The 22080-nt window shown below is 52.8% G+C and overlaps 1 protein-coding gene across 3 annotated transcripts in view; it reads left to right on the top strand.

Annotated features, from left to right (window-relative positions):
• Positions 1-22080, top strand: part of map3k7cl (map3k7 C-terminal like) — a 203827-nt gene that overhangs the window by 137361 nt on the left and 44386 nt on the right. For all 3 annotated transcript variants that reach the window (XM_072514027.1, XM_072514026.1, XM_072514025.1), the window contains one exon: positions 8018-8133. In XM_072514027.1, coding sequence (XP_072370128.1) covers positions 8018-8133 — 116 coding nt within the window. The remainder of the gene's footprint in view (positions 1-8017; positions 8134-22080) is intronic.

Genomic DNA, 22080 nt, shown 5'->3' with positions numbered 1-22080 from the left:
CAACATAATCTATGTTCCTGACGTTTGCAAGTACCCTATACTGAATCTATTTGGATATTACCGGGGGTTTGCCACACCAACTATGACAGTATTGGGAGAGCTGTCTCACAGGCTAGCCAAGCAACAGCCTGGCATAGTCATACTCACAGAATCATACCTTACAGACAATGTCCCAGACACCATTATCACCATCCCTGGGTATGTCCTGTCCCACCAGCAGGACAGACCCAGCAGAGGTAGCGGCACAGTAGCATACAATCAGGAGGGAGTTGCCCTGGAAATCCTCAACATTGAAGCTGGACCCAAAGAAGCCTCATGGCTTCAGGTCAAACGTGGGCAAGGAAGCATCCTGCTGATGACCACGTACCATCCACACTTAGCTGATGAATCAGTGTTCCTCCATGTTGAACACCACTTGGAGGAAGCACTGAGGGTGGCAAGGGTGCAGAATGTACATTAGGTGGGGTCTTTAAATGTTCCTCACCAAGACTGGCTCAGTAGCACCACTACTGACCGAGCTGCCGGAGTCCTAAAGGACATAGCTGCTAGACTGCATCTGCGACAGGTGGTGAGGGAACCAACAAGACTGAAAAAAATGCTAGACCTCATCCTCACCAACCTGCTTGCCCCAGTTGCATCTGTCCATGACAGTATCGGTAGGAATGACCATCGCACAGTCCTTGTGTAGACAAAGTCCTGTCTTCTCATTGAGGATACCCTCCATCGTGTTGTTTGGCACTACCATTGTGGGATAGATTCAGAACAGATCTAGTAACTCATCCATGAAGCGCTGAGGGCCATCAGCAGCAGCAGAATTGTACTCAGCCACAATCTGTAACCTTCATGGCCCAGCATATCCCCCACTGTACTATTACCACCAAGCCATGGGATAAACACTGGTTCAATGAAGAGTGCAAGGGGGATGCCAGGAACAGCACCAGGCATGCCAAAAAATGAGATGACAACCTGGTGAAGCTACAACACAGCTCTACTTGCATGCCAAACAACATAAGTAGCAAGTGACAGACAGAGCTAAGCGATCCTACAATGAACGGATCAGATCTAAGCTCTGCAGTCCTTCCACATCCAGCCGTGAATGGTGGTGGACAATTAAACAACTCACTGGAGGAGGAGGCGCCACAAATATCCCCATCCTCAATGATGGAGGAGCCCAGCACATCTGTGCAAAAGCCAAGGCTGAAACATTCGCAACAATCTTCAGCCAGAAGTGCCGAGTAGATGATCCATTTTGGCCTTCTCCAGAGGTCCCCAACATCACAGATGCCAGTCTTCTGCCAATTAGATTCACCCCACATGATATCAAGAAAGGCTGAAGGCACTGGATACTGCATACGTCATGCACTCTGACAATGTTCCGGCAATAGTACTGATGACTCGTGCTCCAAAACTTGCCGCATCACTAGCCAAGCTGTTCCAGTACAGCTACAACACTGGCATCTACCCAGCAATGTGGAAAACTGCCCAGGCATGTCCTGTACTCAAAACATGGGACAAATCCAACCTGGCCAATTACTGCCCTATCAGTATACCCTCAATCATCAGTTAAGTGATGGAAGGGGTCATCAACAATGCTATCAAGTGGCACTTGCTTAGCAATAACCTGCTCTCGGATACTCAATTTGGATTCCCCCAGGGCTACACAGCTCCTGACCTCATTACAGCCTTGGTTCAAACATGGGCAAAAGAGCTGAACTCCAGCGGTGAGGAGAGAGTGTCTGCACGTGAAACTGGACCCGGGCCCTTGGGAGGCCATAATCGGGGTGTCGGACCAGCCGGGGTTGGAAATGGGTGCGGAGACAGATGTTGTAGCCTTCGCCTCGTTGATCGCCCGAAGGAGCATCCTGATGGGTTGGAGAGTAACCTCTCCACCCTGTGCCCTGGCGTGGCGGGGTGACCTTTTGTAATTCTTGACTCTTGAGAAGGTGAAGTTTCAACTGAGGGGAAGGATGGAGGGGTTGTAGAATTCATGGGTATTATTCATTATGCACTTTCCAGAACTGGATAACATCGAACATTAGTTGGAGGGGTGGGTGGGAGGGTTGTTGGGGGGTGAACGTGTGTGTTAATGGTGACTATGGATGACTCCTGATTCCTTTTTGTCATTTGTTTGTGTGAACATGCGGCCGAATGTTTGGGGTTTGACGGGAGGATGGGATCGTTGTTATTGATATGGGGATTGACATATTTGTTACTGATTATTGTTTATTGTTGGTGGGTGTAAATTTGGGAGAAAATGTGAAAAAGGAGGAGAATAAAAATATTTTTTTTTTTAAAAATGGAAGCAGTGGGGATGTTTGTTGATGATTGCACAATGTTCAGCAACATTTGCGACTCCTCAGCCACTGAAGCAGTCCACATGCAAATGCAGCAAGATCTGGACAATATCCAGGCTTGAGCTGACAAGTAGCAAGTGACATTCGGTCTTACAAGTGCCAGGTAAAGACCATTTCCAATAAGAGAAATCAAACTATCACTCCTTGACATTAGTGGCGTTACCATCACTAAACCCTCCCCCTTACCCCCCCCCCCCCACCCATTATCAACATCCTGGGGGTCCACCACCTATAAGGCACAAGTCAGGAGTGTGATGGAATATTCTACACTTACCTGGATGAGTGCATCTCCAATGACACTCGAGAAGCGCAACACCATCAGGACAAAGCAGTCCACTTAATTGGCACCCCTTCCACAACCATTCACTCCCTCCACACCAATGCACAATGGCATCTGTGTGTACCATCTTCAAAATACACTGCAGGAACTCACCAAGACTCGTTAGGCAGCACCTTCCAAACCCACGACCATTACTATTTCAGAGATAAGGGCAGCAGATACCTGGGAACACCATCACCTGGAGGTTCCACTCCAAGTCACTCACCATCCTGACTTGGAAATGTATCACCATTCCTTCACTGTCGCTGGGTCAAAATCCTGGGACACCCTCCCTAATAGCACACCTACACCACATGGACTGCAGTGAAGAAGGCAGCTCACCACCACCGTCTCACGGACAATTAGGTACAGGCAACAACCTAGCCAGCACAGCCCACATCCCGTTAAAATTATATTTTTTTAAATTAGCATGCCGGAAACCAAACTTAGTACTGCAACAGAGGCGGATTATTTCATTCATTCCAGGAATTAGATCAACTGTTAATATTGGATTACATGCAAAATAACAGTTTAATGCAAGCTATTGTTATCATTAAGCCAACTGCAAAATGCTACTTCCTGTCACTCCTGACACATTCATAACCGTGACTCATCCATGCAGGATGGAAACAAGGACTAGAAATAGCATAGTCCTGAATAACTTCAGAAGCTTCAAAATTGAGCTGACCGATAGCTGATCCATGTTTGGACCAAAGTTGTAATGAGGTGTGGAACTGAGTGTTCCAGGTGGAATGGCTTACTAGACCATTGCAGAGGGCAATTAAGAGTCAATTTTATGGCTGTGGGTCTGGAACCAGAGCAGTTAAAGATATTAGTTTTGTTCCCTAAAGGATATGAATAAATCGGATGGATTCTTATGACCGCCCAATAGTTTTATAGTTTCCATTAATGATACTAGCTTTTAAAAAAAATTCCAAATTGATTAATTCAATTAATTAAAATTTCCCCAGCTGCCATGGTGGGATTTGAACTCATGTCTTCAGATCACTGGTCCAGGCCTCTGGACGCCCCCGCTAACAAGGGAGAGCAGCACTTAAACCGCTCCTGCACAGCCAACCCACTTAGCTTTCAGCCATGCTGCCGAGAAGACCAACCCCACAATTTGGGGATGCCGACCTAGGCAGATTACTGGACGCGATAGAGGCCTGATGGGATGCCCTGTTCCCCAGAGGGTCTGAGAGGTCAGCCACACGGCAGCCAGGGCCGCCTGGGAGGAAGTGGCTGCAGCAGTGAGCTCGGGGACTGTGACCAGAAGGACTGGCACCCAGTGCTGCAAGCAGATCAATGATCTCCACTGGGCCACACAGGTGAGCCTGCACCAGAACCCCGACCCCCCCACCCCCACCATGAGTATTCACCCGGCATTCCCCCACCAAGCACCGTTCCATGCCCCGGCCCACCCATGTCCAGCAGTGCTGCACATGCCATGCCTCCACCGCCCCCCCCCCCCATACGGCCCATCTCCCCGACGCCCCCCCCCCCCCGCCTGAACCCCCCCACGTGAACGACACGTGAGGCTGTGGTGATATGCCTGCAAGCAATATCACAGATGGTTGGTATGCGACCATCAACCAGTAGATGGTGGTGCAGACACACCATGCCGTCTCAAAACAGTGGTCTCCCGACCAGGGGCTCCAATATAAGTGGGGCACATCCGGCCATCACCAGGTGGTTGTAGGAGATCGTAGTAAAACATACAGGTGAACAGTCATACTAGGTGTAGTTCCAGAGGAGTACAAAGAAATTCCATGGTAACTTGCTCTGTAACAGATTGCTATCTTACCATGTGCGATGCAATAAAGCTCCTGGTTTGGACAAGTCAAGGTGTTTGGTGGATTCCTTTGCAAGACATAGAAGATCAAACACAACATTGTACCACGAGTGCTGAAAATTTGAAGGTAATGACGGCAGTGACAACATTAGGCTTCCGGCTGACAGACCAGTCTGGTGAACTATAGCCTGAAGTGACTCAATGCACTAGAAGATTGATGCACTATCAATTACGACGAGACGAGAGTAGAGAGTAATCGAGGCTTTATTATGCAGAGATGTGTAGCCTCCCGCAGCTGCTGCCGAAATGGTTGCAGCTCGGAGAGCCCACACATTTATACTCCGCCTACTGGGCGGAGCCAGCAGGCAGGGATCTACCCCTGTACCTGTAGTACAGGGGCCTTTACTGTAATACCCTCGTATGCAGTATATACAATACAACAGTGGTGACTACCACATTCACCCCCGTTAAAAAGGAGTCCAGCGGGGGTGGTGGAAAACTATTTACATACAGGTTGTTTAAAATTTAAGAAAAAGGTTACAAATTTAGACGATTGGGCGCCTTGATCTGTCGTTGCGAGCGCTGCAGTTCTGGTGGCGATTCAGGCGTCGGTTCGGTCGTCAGTGACTGCGGGAGCGTGTCGACCTCATCTTCATCCCCGGGTGGGACCAAGGGGAGGACGGATCGTCCTGGAGCGGGGGCTGTGGTGGGGTGCGCTGGGGGGAGGGTGTGTGGGGACCCAGCTGGCGCCAGGTCCCTGAGGGAGACTGTGTCTTTGCGGCCGTCGAGGTACGCTATGTAGGCGTACTGCAGGTTCACGTGGAGTAGCTGTACGCTCTCAACCAACAAGGTCTGCCTTGTGGAGCCGCACGTGCTTGCGGAGGAGGACGGGTCCTGGAACTGCCAGCCACGTTGCGAGCGAAACCCCGGAGGTGGAATTCCTGGGGAAGGCAAAGAGATGTTCGTGGGGAGTTCCGTTAGTCGCAGTGCACAGGAGCGACCGAATGGAGTGAAGTGCATCGGAGAGGACCTCCTGCCAGTGGGAGGCCGGGAGATCTCTGGACCGTAGCGCCAGCTGGACGGCCTTCCAGACCGTCCCATTGTCCCGCTCCACCTGCCCGTTTCCCCGGGGGTTGTAGCTGGTTGTCCTGGTCGAGGCAATGCCCCTGTTGAGCAGGTACTGGCGCAGCTCATCGCTCATAAATGAGGATCCCCGGTCGCTGTGGACGTAGGCGGGGGAACCGAACAGAGCGTTGAGGGCTTTGATGACGGTGGCAGACGTCATATCGGGGCATGGGATGGCGAACGGGAGTCTGGAATATTCGTCGACCACATTAAGTAAGTACGTGTTGCGGTCGGTGGAGGGGTGGGGCCCTTTGAAGTCCATGCTGAGGCGTTCAAAGGGGCGGGAGGCCTTTACCAGGCGCGCACGGTCTGGCCGGTAGAAGTGCGGTTTACACTCCGCGCAGACCTGCCAGTCTCTGGTGATAGCCCTGACTTCCTCGATGGAGGAGGGCAGATTGCGGGCCTTTATGAAGTGATAAAAGCGGGTTATCCCAGGGTGGCAGAGATCGTCGTGCAGGGTCCGGAGTCGGTCCATTTGTGGCTGGCACATGTACCTCGGGATAGGGCATCGGGGGGGCTCGTTGAGCTTACCGGGACGATACAAAATCTCGTAATTGTAGGTGGAGAGCTCGATCCTCCACCTCAAGATTTTATCGTTTTTGATCTTACCCCGCAGCGTGTTGTTAAACATGGAGGAAACCGACCGGTGGTCAGTGAGGAGAGTGAATCTCCTACCGGCCAGGTAATCCCTCCAGTGCCACACAGCTTCAACGATAGCTTGGGCCTCCTTTTCGACGGAGGAGTGACGAATTTAAGAGGCATGGAGGGTGAGGGAAAAGAATGCCATGGGTCTGCCTGCCTGGTTGAGGGTGGCGTCCAGAGCGACGTCTGATGCATCGCTCTCTACTTGGAAGGGGAGCGTCTCGTCCACCGCGTGCATCGCGGCCTTGGCGATGTCTGCCTTGATACAGTTGAAGACCTGGTGAGCCTCAGCCGTCAGTGGGAAAACGGTGGAGTGGATGAGTGGGCGGGCCTTGTCCGCATTTATTAGGAACCCACTGGGCGTAGTATGAGAAGAACCCCAGGCATCGTTTGAGGACCTTGGGGCAGTGGGGAAAGGGGAGTTCCATGAGGGGGCACATGCGATCGGGGTCGGGCCCTAGAACTCCATTCTGAACCACATAGCCGAGGATGGCTAATCGGTTCGTGCTGAACACACACACTTCTCCTTGTTGTAGGAGGCTGTTAGATAGGGGGTCACTCCCATTAATTGTATGGAGATTGGCCTTCAGTGTGATTATCGGTTTCGTGCCATGATCAGGCAGGTTCCTGATTTCGCCAACAGGAGCGGGCTGGTTAGATGACAAACAGAGGGGCGCTTGGCACGGTTCTTGATTTTGGCCTCTCCCGCGATTTAACGACCTAGTCGAGCTCTCACTTAAGCATAACGTGGCCATTAAATCGCGCCCATTGTCTTGTTCTCAACTCCGGCAGCAATGTTACTGCAGAGAGCCAATTCAGCTAGATTTCACCCAGAGAAATATGATTTTCCAGCCAGTTTAGTATTCTGTCTGTCCAAGATATCTGGACAACGGAAATACTTTTTTTAAATGTCTATCTTTCAAAAGTCCAGTAAACATTTCCAGTAAAAACAAAATCCCACAGAAGGAGCTTGAATTACATGTGACTTGTTGGTTGACTCCAAGTCGGCAGCTCGAAGAACTGCATTAGCTGGTGCGAATAAAATGGGGATTGGAAGACTTGAGAGGTATTCTCCTATTGGTACAATGGTTAAATAAAACCTGACCGTAACCTACTGGAACATGCTCAGTTTATAGTTGCTACCTATTTGTTTCTTTCCCATATATTTTTAATCCATTCATCTTTGTGTTGTATTATTTGCTCCTGGTTTCTTTCCTTCAGGATTCTTTGTGCCTGCCAAGAGTTGACAGGGACTTACTCCAAGATCACCTACCATTGCTACTCTATAGCCCGTTGTGTAAGAGCAGCCTGGGATGGCTGTCGCTCTGACTTTGTTTTCCTCCCTACCTATTGGGAATGCCTCTGGCCTGTGTTTGAACCCTTGTTGTGGCTTTGGGATCAAACGGTGTGCTGGAGACCTGAAGTATGGCACTGATAGGTTGCTGTACTTGCTTCATTGTTCCTCTTCCCTGCTGCACGGACCATTTTCCAACCAAGAGAGGTGGCAGATGGCTTGTTCTGATTGGGAGCTAGAGCTGCTTAGGATGATATTCTTTAGTCTTTCCAATTTCCTTTGGTGAATTTCCCAACCTCCAGTCATCTCATCCGGAGAATGTAAATTAAAATCAGAACCTGCAAAGAGTGAACCAGAGAAGTGAGCCTACATCCTGTTTAATGGCAGATTGTGTTAGTGCAGAAATATGCTTACTGTGATTTGTAACTTAAATCTAACTTTGAGAAATGCATCACCCACTTCAAGGTTTTAATCTATCTTTTGTGTGTTAGCCTCTGCAGCCTTGCCTCAACTCCAAGGAGTCTATATTGGTGTTTCAGCAACACTGCAGGATAGCAGAGCAGTACCACAAAGTGCAGAAAGAAATTGCGCTGCTCCAAGAACGAAAGTAAGTGAAGTTCCACAACTGCAAGTTGATGCTTTGTACAAAATCGCACCTTCACGTGTTCCATTAAGGATAGTTTCTACTTCCATCTGAGGAACTAGAGAACATTGTGTTCCACCTCTGACCACTTAATCCTGCGTTTAGTTTACACAAAGATAAAAAAGCAATCATTAAACAAAATGGCTCCAAAATTTATATTGAGTGACAAGAAAAGTGTTTAGGCTAAGCTGATGGCTCAGTGGTCAGTGTTGTATGTTGTGGTACTGAACCATGCAGAACAACAATGTCTCAGGTTTAATCCCTGATCTGTGCTCATTTCCAGCCGAGGAGCCACAGGGGCACTGGAACTGCGTTCCCTACCCCTTGGCTGGAGGAAGAAATCGGCCAAAGTTCCTGCCTCTCATTACTTTTCACTGATGCTTTCTGAAAAGTCCAGAAACAAGTTCAGATCTAGGGCAGGATATTCCACATCATGCTGCCGGAAGTGCGAGCCGCGATTGGGTGGAGAATTGCACGCAATTGAAAAATCGAAGTTTGCGCCCGCGCCATGCTGCGTTGCCTCGCTGGCGGCAAAACTAGTTTGCGCCTCGCACTGGTGGGCCCATGCAAAACTGTAATTTGCATGAGTTTTAATGTAATTAGCGGGTTGGACACTTTATGCTCCATGCTCCGTGATACTCCTGTTGCATTTGGTCTTCTATACCTTACAAAGGAATCCACCAAACACTTTGACTTGTCCAAACCAGAACATTCATTGAGTCTCGTGTGGTAAGATAGCAATATGACACAGAGCATGTTATCGTGGACTCTGCTTATTACTCCTCTGGAATCTACACCTAGCACTGACCATTCAGTTGTATGTCTTATTACCCTCTCAAGCATAACGAGGATGGTGAATAATGGGAGAGGCCAAAAATGAAATGCGCACAGGGCACCAAACAGTTTGCGATGCAACCGGCCCGCTCCAGTAGGCGAAATCAGGATCTCGGCGGAGCATGGCAAGAAACCAATTATCACCACTTAAGCCCCATTTCCATACAATTAACGGGAACGACCCAATATCCAACGGGCTCCTGTCATTCAGCGGCCTCCCCAGCAAGTGCTCATGATGATTAGTACTCCTTTTGTAAAATGTGAACCTGGCGGAAGGGTTTCAGTGGGGAGCCGAGGAGGTGAACAGCCATCTTTGCTCACAGGCAAAGAGACCGGGGGCGCTGGGTTTGCCATTTGGGGGATGAGGGGGGGGAAATGGGAGGCAACTGCCCACGGCACCACAATGCCAACCCTGGATCATGTTTACCCACTTTGGAGGCAACCCTTGTCCCAGCCAGTCTGTCCTCACCGATCACCCATAACTCCCACCAACTGCTGAGGCCTCTGGCTGCGCGGCTGAAGGCTATTGCTAATAGGGAATTGGCAATCGTGGTTAAGTGAGCACTGCACACATGCGTAGTGCATTCCCGTGGGATGGCGGGCCATGTAGCATGTGGAGTCTTTGCCTTGCATCCCAATCACACCTTGATACTTGGTCACTGTGCCTGAACACTGTGGGAGGCAACACCACACACGCAACATCCGAACACCCAGGGGATGGGACACAGCTCCGGTGACATGTCCACGGCTGGAGGGGGGTGGATGCGACGGGGGAGATGCCTGGAGAGATGGGCAAAGGGTCTGAGGGTGACACGCATTGCGGAAAAAAGTGTCAGAGGCATCATAATGGTTGTGCAAAAAGGTGTTTAATGTGCTGTACAAACCCCACTCCCAGTTGGTGCCGCACCCTACCCCACAACACCCCCCCCCCCCCCCCCCCCTCCGTGCTCTCAGTGATCTTCAGCGTGTTTGGCCCTCCTAGTTCTACCACTACATCTAGGTGTTTCCCCAGGATGTACATCTGAGGTGGAGGCAGCCAGCTGCCTACCTCATCCCGTGACCCTCAATGTCCCTGGCGGGCCTCCTCTGGGGACTTTGGGACTGGAAGTCCCCGGCTCACTTGTCGGCGGCACATTCACAGTCATGCCGTCAAGTTCCGTGGGCTGACCTCGAGACCCGGCCTTATCAGAGGGGTGAAACTCGGGGAAGCTGGTGGCCACCGTCGCCATTCCATGGGGCAGGTCCAGGTTGACACTCAGCGCCCCACCCCCCCCTCTGGTGGGTGCCCATCGGACCCTGGAGTTCACCTTGGGACGGAGGGGCAGCTGGTTCAAGCCCCGGCTGCCCCTGCATCATCTGGCCCGGCCAGCCCTGGCAGTTGACCAATGCCTGCACCATTGTGTCGGCACCCTCAGCGATGCTCCTCAGGGACTGGGACATGCTCTGCAGCACCTTGGCCATGCCCATCTGAGAGCGGAATATGTCCTGCAGAACCTGCTCAAGGTCAGCTTGGTACTACAAAGAACAAAGAACAAAGAAATGTACAGTACTGGAAGTGGCCCTTCGGCCCTCCAAGCCCGTGCCGACCATGCTGCCCGACTAAACGACAATCTTATACACTTCCTGGGTCCGTATCCCTCTATTCCCATCCTATTCATGTATTTGTCAAGATGCCCCTTATATGTCACTATCGTCCCTGCTTCCACCACCTCCTCCGGTAGCGAGTTCCAGGCACCCACTACCCTCTGTGTAAAAAACTTGTCTCGTACATCTCCTCTAAACCTTGCCCCGCGCACCTTAAACCTATGCCCCCTAGTAATTGACCCCTCTACCCCGGGGAAAAGCCTCTGACTATCCACTCTGTCTATGCCCCTCATAATTTTGTAGACCTCTATCAGGTCACCCCTCAACCTCCGTCGTTCCAGTGAGAACAAACCGAGTTTATTCAACCGCTCCTCATAGCCAATGCCCTCCATGCCAGGCAACATTCTGGTAAATCTCTTCTGCACCCTCTCTAAAGCCTCCACATCCTTCTGGTAGTGTGGCGATCAGAATTGAACACTATACTCCAAGTGTGGCATAACTAAGGTTCTATACAGCTGCAACATAACTTGCCAATTCTTATACTCAATGCCCCGGCCAATGAAGGCAAGCATGCCGTATGCCTTCTTGACTACCTTCTCCACCTATGTTGCCCCTTTCAGTGACCTGTGGACCTGTACACCTAGATCTCTCTGACTTTCAATACTCTTGAGGGTTCTACCATTCACTGTATATTCCCTATCTGCATTAGACCTTCCAAAATGCATTACCTCACATTTGTCCGGATTAAACTCCATCTGCCATCTCTCCGCCCAAGTCTCCAAACAATCTAAATCCTGCTGTATCCTCTGACAGTCCTCATCGCTATCCGCAATTCCACTAACCTTTGTGTCGTCTGCAAACATACTAATCAGACCAGTTACATTTTCCTCCAAATCATTTCTACATCCTACAAACAGCAATGGTCCCAGCGGAACACCACTGGTCACAGCCCTCCAATTAGAAAAGCATCCTTCCATTGCTACTCTCTGCCTTCTATGATCTAGCCAGTTCTGTATCCACCTTGCCAGCTCACCCCTGATCCCGTGTGACTTCACCTTTTGTACTAGTCTACTATGAGGGACTTTGTCAAAGGCCTTACTGAAGTCCATATAGACAACATCCACTGCCCTACCTGCATCAATCATCTTTGTGACCTCCTCGAAAAACTCTATCAAGTTAGTGAGACACGACCTCACCTTCACAAAACCATGCTGCCTCTCACTAATACGTCCATTTGCTTCCAAATGGGAGTAGATCCTGTCTCGAAGAATTCTCTCCGGTAATTTCCCTACCACTGAAGTAAGGCTCACCGGCCTGTAGTTCCCTGGATTATCCTTGCTACCCTTCTTAAACGGAGGAACAACATTGGCTATTCTCCAGTCCTCCGGGACATCACCTGAAGACAGTGAGGATCCAAAGATTCCTGTCAATGACACCCCCCAGCGAGATGCTCAGCTAGGGCCATCACCGACTGCTTGACGCCTTGGACACCTTCACTAATGGTGTCAAGGTTGTGTACCAGGCTTTCCACTGCAGTCGCCAGCCTAGCAGTGTTGGCCTCGGTGCCACTCATTGCCGGCGCCATCTCCTGCGGCTGTAGCCTCTGGGACTCCTCCAAGCGGCTATGGGTCTGCTGGAGTGATGCTGACATCTCTCTCTCTGAAAGTCCCAGCCGCTCCCTATCATCTCCATCAGCTCCGGGTAACCCACTTCCAGAGGCTCAGCATCAGGCTGGGACCTAGCTGAGTCCAGGAATCCAGCAGACCTCTGACTGCTGTCTCGCCTGGGGTTCCTGCCTCCACCTGATGTACATCAGCAGCAGTGTGGTGCTCACCAGATTGTGCCCCAAGAGCCTGACCACTAACATTTCCCATTGCGGTGATGTATCTGCGCTGGTAGAGGGTGGGGATGGCAGCTCTGCCTTGACTATAACAGTTGCATTCTCGGATCTTTCCTCCGAGGTCTTCTCGGAGTCAGGAGAGAGTGTCGCACGGGATGCACAGGCTCCGGGAGAATGGACATGTGGTCACTGGGAGGGATGGGTCAGTCAGTAAGGCAATAACAACTCGCGTTTGACAGTCCTCTGGGTGGAATCGGTGGTTCCTCACCTCTGCGGAGTCAGCCTCCACTTTGGTGACCGCCCTGTCCTCGGCCCCACCAGTCACCTCCAGGGCCTGTTCCTCGAAGGAGGCGAGAATTCGTAAGTCTGGCACAACACCACCAGTCTGGGCCCTTTCCTGACGAATGGGGGAGAGCTTTTCCTGAGGAGACACAAAGAGGACATCGTTAGTCACACGCGTGGTTCATGTCATGATATTTAGATCAGCATATCATGGTGCAATCACACACACTGATGGACATGCAGTAGGACCAACCAGCACACACACAACATCGCAGCCAATCACCAGTGAGAGCACACGCACTAAAAACAGGGAACACTACAGTTCCCGCTGATTCTAGCAGCAGCCAGCTCAGAGCACCGAGCTCAGAGCCTGCCACTCAGACATTCACCATGTGCTGAGTGCCTCACCCAGATAGTGATAGGACAGGGTCCACAGATTAGCTGGTAATGCACGTACCCAAGTTAGCAGTGTGTTGTTACAGTTGAGTAGTTAATAAAATTGAATTACACCATCTCCAGCCGTGTTGGATCGTTTGTACATCAGAACACCCAACACGACATGATACCAGAAGTGGACGCAAACCAGCGCCTGTGAGACCTACCTGCAACGTATCAGCAATCCGCCGTCCTGCACCATGGAGAACATCAACCCGCCACCGCCGCTCCGAATCGCTGGCAATCTCGGGGTGAATTGGAAGCTGTTTAAACAGCGCTTCCAGCTCTTCCTTGAGGCCACAGACAGGGAGAATGCATTGGACACCAGGAAGATTGCCCTTCTTCTCTCCACGGCAGGGCAACACGCCATCCACATCTTTAACTCCCTTACATTTGCGGACGGCGAGGACAAAACCAAATACAAGACGGTGCTCCTGAAGTTCGACGAGCACTTCAGCGTTGAAGTAAACAAAATCTTCGAAAGGTACCTGTTCCAGCAGCACCGGCAGGGTAAGGACAAACCTTTCCAGTCTTATTTAACGTACCTCCGCATCCTCGCGCAGTCCTGCGGCTATGGGACCACCTCTGACTCCATGATACGCGACCAGATAGTTTTCGAGGTCACGTCGGACACCCTGCGCCAGCAGCTCCTTCGGGTCAAGCAACTCACCCTGGCGACTGCCATCGAGACCTGCGTCCTGCATGAGAACGCCACCAGCCGGTACTCGCACATCCAGGCAGCCAAAACGGCGCTGCACGGGCCCCACGAGGCGGAGCGGGTCCAAACAATCGAGTACCTCCCGGACCGCGGCCTGGAGGAGGCCGGCCATTTCGCGCACTTTCCGAGGCCTCCCACGCTTGTATGCGCCAAAAGAGGGGACGCTGACGCAGAGGAACGCGATGCGCAGGCGTGCACTATGCAAGACCGCACCACGCATGTGAGTGGCGCAACGAACGCACTGGCGTCACGACGTGCGGCAACTGTGGCTCTGCTCATTTAAAGCGGCAATGTCCTGCCAAAGCGTGACAATGCCTACGCTGTGGCAGGTTGGGCCACTACGCTGCCTGCTGTCGAGCAGCTCACCCTGCCAACTCGTACCCGTTTAACCAGCCTCGCAGAAACGTTCGGGCAATTCAACCCACATTCACCGAGTCCGATCCCGACATCATACAGACCAGTGCCACTGAGGACAGGGAGCCCTTCCGCGTTGCTGTCACCAACAAGAAAACGCTGTCCCTGCGTTGAAAGCACCAGCCGCTGTCTGTGCACAGCATTGATCCGGACGACGAGTGGTGTGCCACCCTGATGGTCAACCGATCCCAGATCAGATTTCGCCTGGACACTGGTGCCTCCGCCAATCTCCTCGCATGGTCAGCATTCCAGACCCTGAAGGTTAAACCACCTATTCTGCCATCCAACTGTCAGCTCGAAGTGACGCACAACTCACGTAAATCCATACTACCATTCAAAATCGTGGGCTCCTCAAAGGACTCTGTGCTAGGCGCACTGGCATGCAAAATCCTCCACCTTGTTCGACGTGTACACTCTCTCCAGAAGGCACGTCCGATTTCCCAGATGCAGACTTTAGGGCGCAGCTCAACTCAATCCTCACGCACAACCTGGATGTTTTCGAGGGCACGGGCACACTGCCCTACACGTACAAAATCCGGCTTAAACAGGATGCCACCCCGGTAGTTCACGCACCTCGCAAGGTCCCAGCACCCCTCAAGGACCGCCTCAAGCAGCAGCTGCAGGACCTTCAGGACCAAGGGGTGCTTTCCCGGGTAACGGAGCCAACTGCATGGGTCAGCTCCATGGTGTGCGTCAAGAAGCCTTCCGGCGAGCTCCAGATCTGTATAGGCCAGAAATACTTAAATTGCAACATAATGAGGGAACACTACCCCATACCCAAACATGAGGAGATCATGTGCGAGATGGCTTGGGCAAAAATATTCACCAAGCTTGATGCCTCAAAGGGCTTCTGGCAGATTCAATTGGATCAGTCCAGCAGGAAGCTGTGCACTTTCAACACTCCATTTGGCAGATACTGCTACAATAGGATACCATTTGGCATCATACCGGCCTCTGAAGTGTTCCATCGCATCATGGAACAGATGATGGAGGGCATCGAAGGGGTGCACGTCTATGTAGACGACATCATTATTTGGTCCACCACACTGCAGGAGCACATCGGTCGCCTCCAGCACGTCTTTAAACGGATACGGGACCAGGGCCTGCGTCTTAACCGAGCCAAATGCTCTTTTGGACAAACCGAGCTTAAGTTCCGGGGGGTCCACAACTCCCAGTTGGGGGTGCGGCCGGATGCCGACTAGGTGGCAGCCATCACGGCTATGCAGAAGCCGACAGACAAGAAGGCTGTTCTACGCTTTCTCGGAATGGTCAACTTCCTGGGGAAGTTCATCCCTAACCTTGCTTCCCACACTACAGCTCTCCGGCACCTTGTCAGGGAGACAACTGAATTCCAGTGGCTTCCCACCCACCAGCGTGAATGGGAGGAGCTCAAGGTCAAGCTTACCACCGCCCCGGTACTAGCGTTCTTCGATCCTGCAAGGGAGACGAAAATCTCGACTGACGCTAGCCAATCCGGCATTGGGGCGGTCCTCCTGCAACGAAATGACGCCTCATCATGGGCCCCTGTCGCCTATGCGTCACGGGCCATGACCCCCACAGAGCAGCACAGAGCGCAGATTGAGAAGGAGTGCCTAGGCCTGTTGACTGGCGTTGACCAGTTCCACGACTATGTGTATGGCCTTCCCCAGTTCACTGTGGAGACTGACCATCGCCCGCTGGTTGGCATCATTCAAAAGGACCTCAATGATATGACCCCTCGCCTCCAGCGCATTCTGCTCAAACTCCGGAGGTATGACTTTCAACTTGTCTACACCCCGGGTAAGGACCTCAACATAGCAGACACTCTGTCCAGGGCAGTCAACACGCCGTCCGACCCTGAGGGGTTCGTTTGCCAAGTCGACGCACATGTAGCCTTCACTTCTGCCAATCTGCCGGCCACTGATGCACGCCTGGCCCACATTGGACGTGAGACTGCGGCCGACCCCCTTCTGCAACATGTGATGCGCCACATGACGGACGGGTGGCTCAAGGGACAATGCCCACAGTTTTACAATGTTCGGGACGACTTGGCAGTCGTTGATGGTGTCCTCCTGAAGCTGGACCGCATTGTGATCCCACACAGCATGCACCGGCTTGTCTTAGAACAACTGCACAAAGGCCATCTCGGCGTTGAGAAGTGCCGGCGGAGGGCCCGAGAGGCTGTGTACTGGCCGGGAATAAGTGAGGACATAGAACATAGAACATTACAGCGCAGTACAGGCCCTTCGGCCCTCGATGTTGTGCCGATCTGTGAAACCACTCTGAAGCCCATTTACACTATTCCCTTAGAACATATCATAGAATTTACAGTGCAGAAGGAGGCCATTCGGCCCATCGAGTCTGCACCGGCTCTTGGAAAGAGTACCCTACCCAAGGTCAACACCTCCGCCCGATCCCCATAATCCAGTAGCCCCACCCAACACTAAGGGCAATTCTGGACACTAAGGGCAATTAATCATGGCCAATCCACCTAACCTGCACATCTTTGGACTGTGGGAGGAAACCGGAGCACCCGGAGGAAACCCACGCACACACGGGGAGGATGTGCAGACTCCGCACAGACAGTGACCCAAGCCAGAATCGAACCTGGGACCCTGGAGCTGTGAAGCAATTGTGCTATCCACAAGGCTACCGTGCTGCCCTTATTGTCCATATGTCTGTCCAATGACCATTTGAATGTCCTTAGTGTTGGTGAGTCCACTACTGTTGCAGGCAGGACATTCCACGCCGTTATCACTCTCTGAGTAAAGAACCTACCTCTGACATCTGTCCTATATCTATCTCCCCTCAATTTAAAGCTATGTCCCCTCATGCTAGACATCACCATCCGAGGAAAAAGGCTCTCACTGTCCACCCTATCCAATCCTCTGATCACCTTGTATGCCTCAATTAAGTCACCTCTTAACCTTCTTCTCTCTAACGAAAACAGCCTCAAGTCCCTCAGCCTTTCCTCATAAGATCTTCCCTCCATACCAGGCAACATTCTGGTAAATCTCCTCTGCACCCTTTGCTTCCACATCCTTCCTATAATGCGGCGACCAGAATTGCACGCAAGCAATTTAACACTGTGCTCAATTGCCCCACCTGTCAGTGGTTTCAGCCGGCACAACCCCGTGAGACCCTTCAGCCCGTGGGTTGGTCACATCCCCCTGGTCGAAGGTGGCGTGGACCTGTTCCATGCGCTCGGCAGGGACTACATCATCATCATCGACTACTTTTCCAGCTATTTAGAGGTCATACGCCTGCACAACACCATGTCATCGGCTGTCATCTGGGCCTGCAAAGAGACCTTTGCTTGCCACGGCATTCCGCTCATCATGATGTCAGACAATGGCCCCTGCTTTGCGAGTCAGGAATGGTCTTCCTTCGCCAGCTCATACAACTTCACACATGTGACGTCCAGTCCTCTGCATCCTCAGTCGAATGGCAAAGCAGAAAAGGGCGTCCACATCGTTAAAAGGCTCCTCTGCAAGGCTGCTGATGCAGGATCTGACTTCTGCCTCGCCTTGCTGGCCTATCGCTCGGCTCCACTGTCCACGGGCCTATCGCCGGCCCAGCTGCTTATGGGTCGCACCCTCAGGACCACTGTGCCATCCATTCACGTCCCAGACCTCGACCATGCTCCGCTACTTGGCGGATGCAGCAACAGCGTGAGCAACAAAAGGCGGCACATGACGCTCGGGCGACTGATCTTCCTGCTCTGGCGCCTGGAGATAATGTCCGCATACACCTTCCGGTGGGCGGCTGGTCGGCAACCGCTGAGGTTCTCCGACAGATAGCTCCTCGCTCGTTCCTGGTTCGTCTGCCTGATGGCTCTATTCGCCGCCGCAATCGGCGTGCCCTTCGTCTGGTTCCACGCTCGCTACGTGATCCTGCACCGGTGCCACACCCTCCTGTTGTCCCTGACATGGACTTTGTTGACCTTCCGGACACCCTGCATCCTCCTCACTCTACCGTGGCCCGGCCCGTTCCTCAGCCGGTGGATCCTGACCCACCCTTGAGGCGGTCAACCTGAATTTGTCGCCCACCTGAGAGACTTAATTTATGAAACTTTTCATATTGGACTCACTGACCTGTTCTGACATACTGTGCGAAATTCTCCTACCCGCCCCGCCACATTTCTGCGCCGACCAGCCGGCGGGAGTCTCCGTAACACCGGCCGGTCAATGGCGTTTCCCATTGTGGGGCACCCCCACGCCGTCGGGAAACCCCCGAGCGCCGGCAGAAGGGAGACTCCCGCCGGCGGAGAATGACGCCCACTGTTTCAGACTTTTTGCCATACTGTTTAAGATTTTGTTATCGTTTGTTAATAACATTTGTTTTGTTCTTGGTGTAACATAGTTAGTTTCTGCACCTGGCACCTTCCTGTGTATGTAGTATAGCCACATGTACATATTGTTGTAAATATTGCACACACATGATTAGATGCACTCACCACACTTCTTTATTTATTATCATGTAGGCACATATTCTTTGTGAAAGGAGGGATGTCATGATATTTAGATCAGCATATCATGGTGCAATCACACACACACTGATGGATAGGCATGTGGTAGTATGCATTAGGGGTCATGTGGGACTGTGACGCCGTGATGCTATTGGCTGACAGATCCCGGGTCCTGGTTGGCTGTTGACCCCTAGCTCCGCCCTGAAGGCGGAGTATAAGAACTCTGGCTTCTCCCCGCCGCCCCAGTCTGTTGCTGAACTGCGGGGAACAAGTCACGCTTAATAAAGCCTCATCGACTTCATCTCTATTCGTCTCTCTCGTAAGTCATTGTGCGCTACAATGCAGTAGGACCAACCAGCACACACACAACATCGCAGCCAATCACCAGTGAGAGCACACGCACTATAAAAACAGGGAACACCACAGTTCCCGCTGATTCTAGCGGCAGCCAGCTCAGAGCATCGAGCTCAGAGCCTGCCTCTCAGACATTCACCATGTGCTGAGTGCCTCACCCAGATAGTAATAGGACAGGGTCCACAGATTAGCTGGTAATGCACGTACCCAAGTTAGCAGTGTGCTGTTACAGTTGAGTAGTTAATAAAATTGAGTTACACCATCTCCAGCCGTGTTGGATCGATTGTACATCAGAACACCCAACACGACAGTTCAGTGGTGATAAAGAGGGTGTGAAGGTGGGGTTGGGGGTGTGTGAAGGGGTAGGGAGGGATGGGGTTCGCCTGGGGGGGGGGTGGATGCTCCCATTGGAGGGGGGGATGTTGGTGCCTTCTCACTCATGGTGCCCGGTGTAGGACGTTGACCTTCTTACGGCACTGAAGGCCAGTCCTCCCGGTCACACTCCCCGATTTGATGGCTGCCGTCACCTCGCCCCAGGCAGCACTGGCTGCCTTGTGGCTCACTCTCTGGGACCTCGGGGGAACAGGACATCCCTCCTGGACTCCACTGCATCCAGGAGCCTCCCTAGGTCTGCGTCCCCGAATCTTGGGGCTGGTCTCATTGGCGCCATTGTTGTGAGCTGGCTGGGTTGGCTGAACAAGTGCAACTTAAACGCTGCGCGACCTTGTTAGCGGGGATCTGGCGAGCGCGGTCCTGGCGAATCAGCTGGCGAGCTTTCATTTGCGGTGAGAAGCCCGTGCGGCTTTGTTAAGTGGACCAGTTAATGTTGAATATTGTTGCTGGCCACACTGGGCCGAGCACTGGGAAACACGAGGCAATTCCTGCTTGCTACCACACTAGGAGCTTTGTCCGGAGAATCGCACACCAGGGCCGGGATTCTGCCCTACCCAGCGGGGCGGGGGGTCCCGGCGGGATGGAGTGGCGGGAACCACTCCGGCGTCGGGCCGCCCCAAAGGTGCAGATTTCTCCGCACCTTTAGGGGCCAAGCCCTCACCTTGAGGTGCTAGCCCCGCGCCGGAGTGGTTGGCACGCCGCCAGCTGGCGGGAAAGGCCTTTGGCGCCACGCCAGCCGGGGCCGAAAGGACTTCGCCGGTCGCCGGCTGTCCGCACATGCGCGGGAGCGTCAGTGGCTGCTGACGTCACCCCCGCGCATGCGCGAGGGGGGGGTCACTTCCGCATCGGCCATCACGGAGGCTGTGGCCGTGGCGGAAGGAAAAGAATGCCCCCACAGCACAGGCCCGCCCGCGGATCGGGGGGCCCCGATTGCGGGCCAGGCCACCGTGGGGGCCCCCCCCGGGGCCAGATCGCACCGTGCCCCCCCCTCCCAGGATCCCGGAGCCTGCCCGCACCGCCAGTCCCGCCGATAAGGTAGGTGGTTTGATTCACGTCGGCGGGACTGGCATGACAGCAGCGGGACTTCGGTCCATCGCGGGCCGGAGAATTCGGCGGCCAGCGGGGGCGGGATTCACGCCACCCCCCAGGCGATTCTCCGACTCGGCGGGCGGTTGGAGAATCCCGCCCCATGTCTCCCAAACAGAGAATCTCGTCCTTAATGTTCCTCCTCAGCCAAAATCCACAAGGTACCAAAAGGCAATCCGGCGGCCATGGAGCCATGCTTCAGCATCAGTCACCATCTTCAGAATGGGAGAAGGGAATAAAAATGAGGATTTTTCTTTACTAAGTGTCAGAATGTTGCATTATCACATGAAGTCCGATCTATAAACTTGAAGAGAGTGAGCACCAGACTAGCTCACAACTGACTCTGGTAAAACACTCTGTATGACAGTTTCAAGGAGCACATTTGCTGTTGTTTTCATTGCTGACAGGTATTTTTTGTAAATGGGACAATGCAAATAGCACTTTTGTCAAAATGTTGTTACCATTTCTCTTCCCACATTTCTCTGCTCTTTGTCTCCTTGCCGAGGTATAGTTTTGTGGACATTGGCCATATTTCCAACATCTCCCCAATTGTAATCCCATCAAGTCTAATGTCTCAAAACAAAGATAAAGACCTGGATTTTGTATCGAGGATAACAGTGTGACTAAAGCGCTCATCATTATTGTGTTGCACACCGGTGTCAACCGCTTCTGGAGTAAGCGTGCAGTCGAACATGGAAATCCAGATTTACGGCCTGAGTTATCCTGCTCCTCCTCAGAGTGCACTAAACCAATTGGCGGGATTCTTCGTCGGCCGCCGCCTGAATCTGGAAACACGATTGGGCGGAGAATCGCATGTCAACCGAAAGTCATGGCTGGCGCAGGGCGGCAAACGGAATGCCATGCTCTGGCCCCTTGACAGTGGCAGGAAGCCGTTCTATGCCACACGTCGGCGTGGCCATGCTAATTGTGCAGCAAACATCGTTGACATATTATTAACAGGCCCACCCTGGTATTCTCCGGGCCTCCAGTGATGCTTCACCTCCACCAGGAGGACGTACCGAGATTCACTTGTGGTATATAAATTCGGGAAGCAGGCGCCATGGACATGTATCCAAAGGCGCAACCGTAGGCTGCCAACACAGCCGCTAACTGTGGGGGGAGGGCGCCTTACAGGGCCAGGGGAGTAGCGAGGGGTGACCAAGGGATGGGCCGTGAGGTTGGAGTGACCCCCCAGGACTGGGGTGTCCTGGCCGCAGCCTGGACTGCAGCCATCTTGCGGCGCACTCCACTCCCCCACCGTGGCCCGTGAGGCTGCGCAGAGTGACCTCGGCCATATGGGTGGTCCCAACTATACCCCACCCCCCCACACCCAGGCACCACCCTGCTGGCAGGGCATCACGCGACCAACCAAAGGAGGGCGCCCACAGTAGATCCCACAGTACGGCGCCAGACAGGAGCCACAGAGTGTACAGCTAGCATGCGTAGGGGATTGGCCATGAAGGGAGGGTGGGAGGGAGACATGTGGGAGCAGGGGCTGCAATGCAGGCCGGGGCCCCCGTAAAG

This window comes from Scyliorhinus torazame, chromosome 8 (genome assembly GCF_047496885.1).
Source record: "Scyliorhinus torazame isolate Kashiwa2021f chromosome 8, sScyTor2.1, whole genome shotgun sequence".
Classification (NCBI taxonomy): domain Eukaryota; kingdom Metazoa; phylum Chordata; class Chondrichthyes; order Carcharhiniformes; family Scyliorhinidae; genus Scyliorhinus; species Scyliorhinus torazame.
Note: the sequence above shows the minus strand (reverse complement) of the source record. Positions and strands in the feature narration are given on the sequence as shown.